The sequence below is a fragment of the Crocuta crocuta genome, unplaced genomic scaffold (assembly GCF_008692635.1).
Source record: "Crocuta crocuta isolate KB4526 unplaced genomic scaffold, BGI_CrCroc_1.0 scaffold97, whole genome shotgun sequence".
Classification (NCBI taxonomy): Eukaryota; Metazoa; Chordata; class Mammalia; order Carnivora; family Hyaenidae; genus Crocuta; species Crocuta crocuta.
This window is the reverse complement of record NW_027531999.1, coordinates 3,066,436-3,078,649: the sequence shown is the minus strand read 5'-3', so window position 1 is coordinate 3,078,649 and position 12,214 is coordinate 3,066,436. Positions and strand designations below refer to the sequence as shown.

The 12,214-nt window shown below is 38.1% G+C and overlaps 1 protein-coding gene across 1 annotated transcript in view; it reads right to left on the bottom strand.

Moving 5' to 3' along the window:
• The window catches only part of PTPRR (protein tyrosine phosphatase receptor type R), a 104,784-nt gene extending 98,713 nt beyond the window's left edge, over window positions 1–6,071 (bottom strand). The window contains exon 1 of the mRNA XM_077775200.1: window positions 6,037–6,071. Within this exon, the coding sequence (XP_077631326.1) occupies window positions 6,037–6,039 (3 nt within the window). The 5' untranslated portion in view covers window positions 6,040–6,071. The remainder of the gene's footprint in view (window positions 1–6,036) is intronic.
• Window positions 6,072–12,214: the final 6,143 nt, after the last annotated feature.

Below are 12,214 nucleotides of genomic sequence, written 5' to 3'. Positions count from 1 at the left end.
GCAGTGGTTCTCAACCAGCAGGGTTTTAGTCCACCAGGGGCATGTGGTAATGTTTTTGGTTGTCAAACTAGGGTGTATGGTGGGGTGCTCCTGGCATCTAGTGGGTAGAGCTAGGGATGCTGCTAGATACTCTACAGTGCACAGGGCAGAACTTTGCTCCCAGTAAAATTTTCTAATCCCTTTGTATGTTCTTGATCAAGTCATTCTCCTCTCCGGATCTTGGTTTCCTCATCAGTAAAATTAGGAAACTAAATTACATTAAGTGTTTATGCACAGAGCCTGTAGTTAATAATACAACATTTTATACTTAAAATACTTTGCTAAGAGGGTAGATCATATGTTAAGTGTTCTTGTCACAATACAAAATGATAGTAACTTAAAAATTGGGCTCCTGGTTGGCTTAGTGGGTTGAGCATCTGACTCTTGATTTCAGCTCAGGTCATGATCTCAGGGTTGTGGGATTGAGCCCCGTGTTGGGCTTCACGCTGACAGCATGGAGTCTGCTTGGGATTCTTTCACTCTTTCTGTCTCTGCCCCTCCCAGCTGATGCATGCATGTGCTCCCTCCCTCCCTCTCTCTCTCTCTCTCTCCCCCTCTCTCTCTCTCTCTGTCTCTCTCTCTCTCAAAATAAATAAGCTTTCACAAAAATGTTAAAAAAATAAATAGAGATGAGGATGACACTCTTGGAGGTGATGGGTATGACAAAGATGATGGTGATAGTTTCATGGGTGTATACTTATCTCCAAACTCACCAAGTTGTATCCATTAAACCTGTACAGCTTTTAGTATGTCAATCATGCCTCCATAAAGTGGTTTAAAAATACATTAAATGTTGGGGCGCCTGGGTGGCTTAGTCGGTTAAGCGTCCGACTTCCGCTTAGGTCATGATCTCGCGGTTCGTGGGTTCGAGCCCCGCGTCGGGCTTTGTGCTGACTGCCAGCTCAGAGCCTGGAGCCTATTTCAGAGTCTGTGTCTCCCTATCTCTCTGACCCTCCCCTGCTCGCTCTCTTTCTCTCGCCTAGAAATAAATAAAAATATTTAGAAAAAAATACATTAAGTGTTTACTACCACACAGTAAACTTAGTGCCAGCTTTGTACCAGTAAGTGTGCAATAAAGGGAAGACATTAAATATTACTATTGTTATTATTTTTATTACTAGAGGGTTACATTCTTAATACTTAAGAACTAAATAGTTTTTATTAATACAGAGGAAAATTACAAATTATTTCAAGGCACATGCCTACTCTGTAAACAGTATATTTTACAGAAAAGGTTCTGTAAACAGATCATTCCAGCTAGAAATCTATTCCCATTTCCCCCAGTCCCTAGTGATTATATATGACCAATTAGAAGAGGGTAGCTATATATGTCCACCTGTGACATGTTTTCACTGCATGGTGCTCAGGCTATAGCAGGTGATCTGACATACAACTTGCTTGTCTCAACCAAGATCATGACTAGAAAAACTCTTACATGGCTTATGGATGGCTCTTTTTGTTGAAACTTTTGAAGTTTGTTAAAACTTTTGTTGACCCAAAGAGCTATTTTCCTGTATTTTCTAACATGGCTTTCCAGAAGCAATCTGGCTTGTAGATATCTCTACCTACATTTCATAAATGCCTTTGCACTTCATAATAAGCCTCTAAGTATATTTGAAGGCTTAATTTTGATGATAAATGGTGTTCTTTCCATTGTTTATTAAAGTTTAATAACGAATTCTTCTTAGTAATAAATTTCCCCCACCTAAAACAGACTGAATGGATTGGAAATTGCCCACACATCTTTTCTTGGAAAATTGTATTTGTCTATTTGTCGCTCCACCCACTCCACATTCACATTTGAGAGGTGCTAAATAAGTCACACATTTGAAAATGTCATGCATGTCTAATTTTATGCCTGGCAATATAATTTTTTTTTTACTTTAAGGAAAGTAAACAATATGCCACATTTCAAAAATTTTGCCAAGCCTTATGTTATTGTTACATAGCACACATAATCCACCATTACAGCAATTTACCTATAAAATTTCATAATAAAACCATATGCCTTTTGTTTCTGTGGTATGTGAAACAATGGTATTTGATCTCTCATAATATAATTATTGCCAGAGAGAAAATTCTGTATTGTATCTTTTCCTTTGCATAGAATCAACAAAATCATGGGAAACAGAATCAGAATGTTACGTGTTTGAAAATTGCAAGTGATAGCACAACTATTACTGAAAGAGCCAAGTAAGAAACTTACTTTAAATCAAGGTCATTATCAAAAGCACTTGAACAAAGGTAAGCTTATTTTAGTAAATCACATTTGATAAGTCCCTAAAAGTGAACCGTTGACATGTCAGTGGTATAGTTGCATCAGATAAACTTAAATTCATGTAAATCCTGTCTACTAGGTAGAATTATTTTTCTTTTAAAATTTATTTATTTTGAAGGATACAGAGAGAGTGGGCAGGGGGCAAAGAGAGAAGGAGAGAAAGAATCCCTGTCAGGCTCTGTACTGTCAGCATGGAACCCAACGTGGGGCTCCAACTCATGAATCATTAGATCATGACCTGAGCCCAAATTGAGTTGGATGCTTTACTGACTGAGCCACTCAGGGTCCCAGAATTTTTCTATCAATATTAATTCCTTCCTGTATACTGCTGGTTCCTCCATTACTTTTTTCCTTTTTTTCTTTTAAAGTTCATTTATTTATTTTGAGAGAGACAGTGTGTGTGTGTGTGTGTGTGTGTGTGTGTGTGTGAGAGAGAGAGAGAGAGAGAGAGAGAGTGAGCAGGGGAACGGCAGAAAGAGAGAGGGAGAGAGAGAATCCCAAGCAGGTTCTGTGCAGTTAGCACAGAGCCCGAAGATGCTGGATCCCAAGAACTGTGAGATCATGACTTGAGCTGAAATCAAGAGTCAGATGCTCAGCCAACTAAGCCTCCTCTCCTCTAGGCACCTCTCCTCTGTTACTTTTCAAACCAACCTTTTCTCACTAACATTTAAGATTGTATTTGAAATATATCATTCTATTTCTTTCATTTATTCAAGAGCAACTGGAACACACATGCAAAGTGTTGCTTCTCTCACTATCCCCACCTCCAATGTGTTCCTTGCCCAACAACTGGCTCTACCAACCAGGTACTCAAGCAAATAAATGAAGAGTCAACCTTAATTTCTTTCTTTTCTTCTCCCTGAGAATCAGTACACAGCAAATCCTGTCATTTCCCTTTACAAATAAATCCCACCCGTTCACTTCTCTCCATCTCCACCACCATCCCTGCTCTGGGCCATCATCATCTTCGTCATCAGGTTAGCGCAACGGTTCCAGAAGAGTCCTACGGCTCCCACACTTGACCTCACATTCTGTTCCCAACCATTCTTCACCAGAAGAACACCTACTCTTGTAAATACACATATCAAATCACATCAAAGCTCTGCTTAAAACTTTCAGCCTCCACCCTTATTGTTGAGCCCAGGGAGGCTGGCTTATTCCCGCCTCGACTGCTCCATCCTCTGCCTGGGAGGCCCTCTCCCCACATTGTCACATATCTTGGAAGTCTCCGAGGGTTCTGTTCCGCTCACTCAGTACTATGGTATCTCTTCACAGCACTGAACAATATATGATTATTTTTTAAAAAATGAATAGACTTCATTTTTTAAGATCAGTTGTAGGTTTACACAAAACAGCAGAGAGTACAGAGTTCTCGCTCTTTGTGTTGTACATTCTATGGGTTTTAACAAATTCATGACGCATGTATTCACCAGCACAGTATCGTACAGCATAGTCTCACTGCCCTAAACATCTGCTGTGCTCCACCTCTTCATCTCCTTCCCTGTACCTCTGGCAACCACTGATCTTTACACGGTCTCTAAAGTTTTGCCTTTTCCAGAAGGTCAAATACTTGGAATCATATAGTATGCTCACTATTTGTTAAAAAAAGAATACTAACGTAATTATTCTCTGTGTCCCCCTCTAGAGTATAGGTCCCACAGGAAGAGGGACCTTATTTGTCTTGTTCTCTCCTTTGGCCACAGTGCCAACCACAGGTCCGCACTGTATCCTCTGCAGGAATCTGTAGACTGAAGGGATGCATCTACCTGCCTAGCCAGTGGACAGCAATCACCTATACTTTGGAAACATTCCTTTCTCAGTTTGTTTAGTAATTTTGGAGCAGACTTACCTAGGTTTCTGACTTTTACGTTGGTGCTTGGCAGAAACTGGGAAAAGAAGAGCTATTTTCTGGCTCCAAGGGGTTGAGAGTGTGGCCACCACAGGTCCTTTTGTTTCATGAGACCAATGTGTCATGTTAGGGATTTATCCAGTCACGCTGGATGCTCCCTGAGTTAGAGATGCAGAGCCTGGAGCATCTCCTACATGGTAAGAGCAGGCTCTGCTCTGCCTCCCTCTGCCCTCTAGGGAGGACTTCTGGACTCAGAGACTGCTCAGGAATCTGCTTTCCCACTTCCCTCTTTCCATCCTCGCCTTTGCTCTGCCCCATCTTATCCATCCTCCCGAAGCAATCTCCACTTTTAGCACTCTCCACCTCTTTGTATTCTCCTCTTCCTCTCATCTTTTCATCTGTGAAGCAGAAAAACACTCTAACTGTGACTGACAAGAGAGAAAAAAGCACTCAGGTTTTCCCAGATTAAGGAAAAGAAGAACTGCATATGTTAAAGTGCTGTTAACTGTTACAAAAAAAGAGACCTTCTAAAATACTAAAAAATGCCCAGAGGTCTCGGCCACAATTCCCCTAAAACCTCCAACTTTGTCTCATTAAAAATTTCACCCTCAGTCTCCACCATTTAACACATAAAAATCAAATGTCTTACTCAATGCTTAAGTTATTCTTTTGTTTACTGTGTCACAATTTTTAGAAATCTTTCTAAATGTCTGCCCATTGGAGACAGACATCTCTGAATTCACGGTGATGGAAGTTTTAGGGTGTCCTTACTACTTCCTATATTTAGACACTTGAGGAAATATGCCCATCATCACCTTATTCACGGCCTTACTTGTTTTATATCCTTCAAGTTTAGACCTACTCAGCCTTTGTCTTTCCCAACTAAGCCCTAAGCTTTCAAACATAAACCCTTCCCCAGCAGGCAGACATAAATGAACAAAAACCACTAAGACACTTAGCAATACTGTTGGTTGAACAGTATGTAGTGTGATGTCTTTTGGTGGGCATTTAAAAGCTAAAGGAGGAATATTTTTGAAAATGTACAAAATTAAAAAGAACATGGCACAAAGGAAAAAATGTTAAAACCCCTTTGTAAATGTCAAATATTTTAAGGTACATCACAGAATTTTTGAAATAATAGGAAAATCTTATCAATGTATTTGAAAAGTACCTGTTAACCCCCTCAATACCAAATAGAACAGCCTAGTTTAGTGGGTTTACTTTGGGTTCCTTTTTTCCTTAATTAGAAATGTACTTTTAAAGGGTACACATTTATAATTTGTAATTTACAGAGCTATTTGCAGTGCATACTTTTATACTTTTTTATTCATTCACTTAAAAATTAGTTAACAGTGAATATCTAGCCTTTGAGCCTATGATCATCTCTTTTAATGCCTAGAATTTCAGAGAAGACTGTCTAAGCCCTTTAAAAATAAATAAGGAAATCAACGACTCTTAAAGGTATAAGCTTACCCCTAAGACATGTCTTTTTAAAATTTGTCCTGAGTTCCATAAAGATGACATAAAAGAAGAAATAAAGTAAGCCCAAAGTGTTCCCGTGAGACTTTAATGACTTTGAGGGCTCCAGTGACCTCAGTAAATCACTTTCCAAAGCTTCATTCCCAGGGTTGATCAAGTTACTAAAAGCCTCAGTGCAATTATAGCCTTATTCTGCAGGTCAGAATCCGTAATTCCATAGGTTTCCCTTAGCTATCGCTCTGCCGTCAGATATGAAATATTCCCAATCTAACAGGATCATAGCCTTGCCCCTGTTCCCAGTCTTTTCAACATTCATTTGAAATGGCAGTGTGTCCAATAATATTAAGCAGTGGCTCAGTAAGGGATAAGATATATAAAGAAGCAAACTTACCATCAAACACGTTACTATAATAACAAAGATGCTGAGAAAAATGACAACAGCATAAAATCCTTCTTTGCTCCAGATTTTGTCCGCTTCATGCTGCCCTTGTAAAACATTTTTCTTTAAAAGCAAAACAGAAAGTCTGACGTTAAATGAGAGTTTGAGGCGTTCTTATCAGACACTAAACATATTTTTAGCTTCACTCCATTCAGTGTAGTAGAACACACCTACATCCCCGCTGCCAAAGCTGCTTCTCAAACTGATCTGAGACGAGGATGGCCGTCCTTATACGTGAAGAAATGATTTTATCTCCTGTGCAGGAGCGAGTGTGCCTGACATGGCATACTGGGTCTGAGATTTCCTTAATGTCCCTCCAACAGTCTCTCTGGGAAATTACCTAGTTCATAAGTAAAAGAGTTCTGTTCTTTTCTGTGTTGAGGAAACTGTTTCTGAAGCTTTCCTTACTGTTTTAAGTCCCCTCCCACAACACCAACACCCTGGTTTACGTGCTGTAATGCAGCTCTTGACTAAACAAAAGTGAAACAGGTGCAAACAAAATCTCATGATGCTTTTATAAACAGAGTAACAACGTCGGGATCATTTCCTTCCTTTTTTCCCCCTCTTTCATCAAATCTTTTTTTCCCCTTTGAATGCAGTCTACTTTGTCAAAATCTGATTGAAGTTCACCTCCACCATACAAATTTTTAGGATATTATATTTTACTTAAAACAACAGGGAGCATCAAAAAGGGCAGAATTATTTGGTAATAAAAGGTTAAGATAAAGAGTTTTAGTCGTGCCTTTAAAAATTTTTTCGCTTACTATTTAGTGGGTGAAAGGGTGGAGAAGAATAAATAATAAATAAATAATAAGAATAAATAATATGAATAAATAATATGAATAAAATGTGAATGAGTGTCTTAGTTTTATTTTACCCACTCCTTCTTAAAAAAAAAGCACATCTCCTAATATCACATCTTCAATGGCAATTAAATTTTATTATTCAGTGAAATTTATAGATTCATAGTTAAGGAAACTTTAGCTTGAAAAACATAACTGCTAAATCAAGTCAAGCGCTTCCACTCATCTAAAATTCCATTTTGTTGAAATATGCCTTTTATTTCCTTCGGTGAGAGTACTTGTCTGTCCTTGGATATTGCCTCCAACAATTAAGAAAGCCTTGAGCAACAAGATATTGAATGATGAAAAGCCACATGGACAGCGGCCGGGGAGAATGAGAAATTACCTTGGGCGCCCCACTGGTAGATGAGTGTCTAGCTTAATGTAACCACTGGGATGAATTTAGCCCCTGCTTCGTGGAAGAGAAGAACCATTTAGCTGATCCTAGTCAACCCATAGAATCATGAGAAATACATAGTTGTGTCAAAAAAGAAAATTCTTGAACAAAAAAACCTGTCCTTGTGGGTGTCTGAACTTTGAAATCATTGTTAAATTATTTTTCAAGATTTAAAAAATAAAACACATTTAAAGTTTGTAAATTAGACAAAAAAGAAATATTTGCCTTAAAAAATACTTTATAAAAACTTTTATCCGGGAACTGAAGTTTCTGGGGACTTGAACGAAACAGAACGAAAAGGATCTTGGAGTTCAGTTGTGATTATAACAATGATTTGAGGGAGACTCCTCAGGCCTGACCACTGGTATGTTCCCTATAAAATCTTGCCTACTTTCTAAGACATGAATTCACAGATATAAGAAATGACTTGTATATATTTTAAAAATATGTAAGTTGAGGGAGAACCTGAAAATATGTGCTTGATGAAATGATTAGAAACTAAGTGTCTTACTGAAAAGGAAATCTTGGATTCAAGTAGTGGCCAGGTCATATTTAGTATAATGTCTCTATAAACGTAGCTGGAAACTAACAGAAAAAAAAACCTCTTGTAGAAACCAAGTATAAATATGGAAATAAGGTTTTTTACAGGCAGCTAAATAACAACTATTACTTGCTATAAGAGCAAACTAGTTAAGCCTTCAAGTAGGCAGCCTAAACTTGTCAAATTTAAGTATGAGGATCTGAGCTTTAGTTCATGTAAAATTTGGATAAAAAGGAGTGGTTAGGTGGGTGGAAAGAGATTTTGTGTTCCTAACCTGATTTGTTCATTTCTTGCTTTCTTGCTTTCTTTTTTTTTTTTTTTTCCTGCTATAGTTCGACACCTCCTAGAATATCAACATGTTCCTTTCTGCTTAAGACAAATCTGTTTTGTTTTCTCTTTTAACCAAAGTGGTGATGATGGAAGAATTAACCTCCTACCCCCGCTCCCCCACTCCTAGTTAGAAAGGCACATGTTGTGAACTCCTAGAAGTTAGTCACTGCACTTTCTTGGTAAATAGATTTCCTTCTGAGTCATGCTATTACTGCTGAGCACTACTATATTTGTACAGAGATTTAAAAAATTGATAAGGATAGGGTAATAAATGGAAAAGTTTGTAGTTAAGATCCCACAAGTCAAAAGATCATAATTCACAGGAATCTCGAATCTAACCTTTGCATAAGGTTAATATGATGCCTTTACATTTTGTCAAAGGGTTGAGGGTTCAATAATTCAGAGGCTCCATAGTCAGGTCAAACCCAATGCCACTGTATTACCTGACGTCTTATATCATAGCCACATCGACCTACATGCTTTGCCCTTTAACTCTGTTGCAGTGGAAGAAACCGGTGAATTTTGTTTATTACTTAAAGTTTTGGCAGTTTCCTGTATCCATAACATGGCTTCTCTATATTCTGTTTAATAATTTGATGCATGATAGTCATCTTATTGTTTGTTTGTTTTTTTAAACCAATTCTGATCCCAAGTGGTGGGAGACACCCCAAATGCTAGAAGACATGATACAGAAGCTTTAGGAGATACATCTTTTTAGAAGAGATGAAGCACACAGAATAAGAATGAAGTGGGAATATTTTAATTATCTGGTTATGATTGAGTTAGGCAGATAAACAAGGTGTATCCTACAACAATACAATTTTGTTAGATAAATGCCAAACGTCCACTGTGTTATGCACGAAGTGAACAGTTCGTTTTGAATGATCTGACATATGTCATCTTTAATTGTATTCCTCCTCTATGCTGTATGGCCAGGACTATAATCCTTTAGGTTGCTGGCTAATGTTCTAATTTCAAGGAACAATCACTATGCTCATGTAAATGGTATATATTTATTTGGTATATTTTTTTCCTCTATGTTAAATATTCCATGAAAGTATCATTCAGCACATTGGCCTGTTATTTAAAGAAGGTAACTTCCTCCTTTGAAACATGAGACCTGCCAATGTGGAATAATTCACAATTGAACAACAACAGCGAATCCGAGATCATTCTTTCATTATCAATGTAGAACTTACTGTTTCAATAGATATTTAATTCATTCATTAATTAATTTTTAATTAATTTTATAAAAACATTTAAAAATAGAAACTAAAATAATGAATTTCATTTTATTTCCCTAAGATTTAATTTACTAGGAAACAGGAAGTCTAGTTTTATCTTTATGAGCATCTCATAATAAAAGAATATGGGAGTACTTACAATGTTCTAGCTCATAAAAATATATAAAAGAAAGAATATCTTTTTCTCCCCCAAAACTTAGATTAAAGTGAAAACAGATGAGTAAACAAAAGTTATTCTGTACTTGGTATTTTTGTTTCCCAAGAGTCATTTCCAGTTAAAAAAAAAAATCACGCAAAGAAATGGCAACGATGAAAACACATCCTTCCCTGAGAGTATTGCATATACATTTAGAAATAGATGCTTTGAGACAGCCTTCACCATGTTCTCTAATTCAGATAAAGGATGAAAGACCAAAATACCAATATTCTTTCTTTTCCTGTTAATAAACATGTTAGTACAGCCCAGCGATAATTTGGGAATAAAAATGTGATTACTTCCTAGTCTCCTGTAATGTAATATTCTCTAGATCCCTGATATTCTAGATTTCTAAATTTCTACACTGTCGTAAAAAATATCACATTTTGACCATCAAGTATTCAACTACAGTACAGACCCGTGGTCTATTGTGGGCTAATAGTTCTGTGTCAAGCTCATCATTGTCACTGGGCTGAGGTGTGTTGGAGAACGAATACTTAATTTTAACTGTTTTTGTTTTTTGTTTTCTGTTTGGTGAGCTTCTCCTGGTTTGCAAATCTGGATGACTCACTGAGCTGCTGTACTCTTAAAGCATTCAGAATGGCATTAAACTCAGAATAAAGCAACAGGGAAGAATGCTTATAATATTCACTGAAAGCTTATGGGAAGAAGAATAAATTAACCCAACGGTCTTTTTAAGTTTTGAAGCATTGTCCTGGGCAAGATAGTGTGCAAGGCAGTCTGTCAGGGGCCTAGATATGGAAACGGGGTTTGGTTCGATACAACAGGGAAGGCCTTCAGAGTCACATGCAATTAGGGCTGGGGAGGGGTTTGGATGTTTAAGCTCATATTGACCTTTCCCCCTGGCCTCTCTGAAGCAGGAAATGACCTCTTCTTCCTCAAGCTCCTATAGCTCAGTGTGGTAACATTGCCATAGCCTGTAGTCCCCTTATGTGCTTATATCTTATTTGTCCTACTAAAATACAAACTCACTGAAAGCCAAAACCATATTTTATTTATTTGCCTGTTTGTTTATTCATTTATTTGTCCAACTTTGGACATTACCTAGCACAGGGCTTGTCTATTTGTGTGTCCATTATAGGCCAGCTCTGAATGAAGGGATGGAGAGAAGAGATAAAGTGAAATGGCACATGTCCCCAAGAAGCCTCTTGCATAGAAATAGATTTGAAGACCAAGACAGGAAAAGGGCTTCTTGTACTAAGCTCAATGAAAACACAAAGCAAGCGCCCACACCTGTGGAAGCACAAGGGAAGGCTTTGCTATATAGTAGAATGATCTTGAAACATGAAAGGTATACAGATGGATTAACGTATGCATAAATGTGGAGGGAAGAGACAGTGTGGGGGTGTCCTGATACTCTGAGTTTGGAGGGGCTGAAGCATAAACTAGGAAGGTGCTGCTCAACAATTAGAAAGCCCAGTGCACAAAGGACCATACATCATATTAAGAAATCTAGATCCGATTCTGTGGCGTTTAGGAACCCAAAGAAGAATCAAGAATCATGACATTAGGAGGGCATGGCCGGATTTGCTCTGAGAATGATCACTCTGTGTGACAAGAGAGAAAACCCCTTGTGTGTGTGTTGGGGTGCGCAGGGCCAGGAAAGGGCAAGGAGGAGAGCAAAACTATAGGCAGCAAGACCGGCTTGAGGTGGTTGTTACAGTCACGGCTCAATGCTGAAATACATTTTCATTCTGCCAATAAAGAAAGCTGTCCTGCATTCAAATTATATTTGTTTGGTGCCTACTCTGTGTCAGGACTTCCACATATATTTCTAAAATTTAATTCATACTTCAAGTCTATAAGGTTAAACTATACCAGCTCCTCTCCCCCCCTCTTTCTTTTACTATACCCATTTTGGATATGAAGAAACTGAGGCTCAGAGAGGCTGATACTATGCCAAAGACAGACTTAATCTCACAGAGATTAAATCACTTGCCCAAAGTCACTCACATTTTAGCTTTGGAATTCAAGCTCAGTGGACCACAGTTTTTTATACCACACTGGTGATATCTGCTGAAATGAGAAGCATTGTGCTTTCCTGCATAAGGGAAGAGACTAGGAGTTGAGATGTCTAGGTGTCAAATGAGGTATACGTTCTATATCTCATTTGCTTTACCACTTTGGTGAAGTCACTTAATTTCTACGGGCCTTACTTTCTGAATCTATAAAATGTTCACATATTCCCCCGCAGAGTCTGATTCCATGATTCTGTGAATTTAATTACATGTATCAGGATGATGACCATTCTGGCAAGTTTGTTAGAGTGGAGCATAGCAGGAGAAGTTAAAAAGGGACTGAATTTGTTCAGGGGAGAGGATGGTGGAGATGGTGGGGGGGGGGCAGCAATTTAAAAAGTGCCAATTTAGAAAACACTATGAAGAATATATTCATAGTCCTTAAAATTATGTTCCTCACCAAACAAGACAAAACAAAACAAAACGAACAGAAACCACGTTTCAAATGAATTCCTAGATTCTGGACAAAGGTGAGTATCTGGCAACTACTTTGACAATGAAGGCAGTGAGGAGTACACCTGTTGAGGAAGAGAGATAGAAG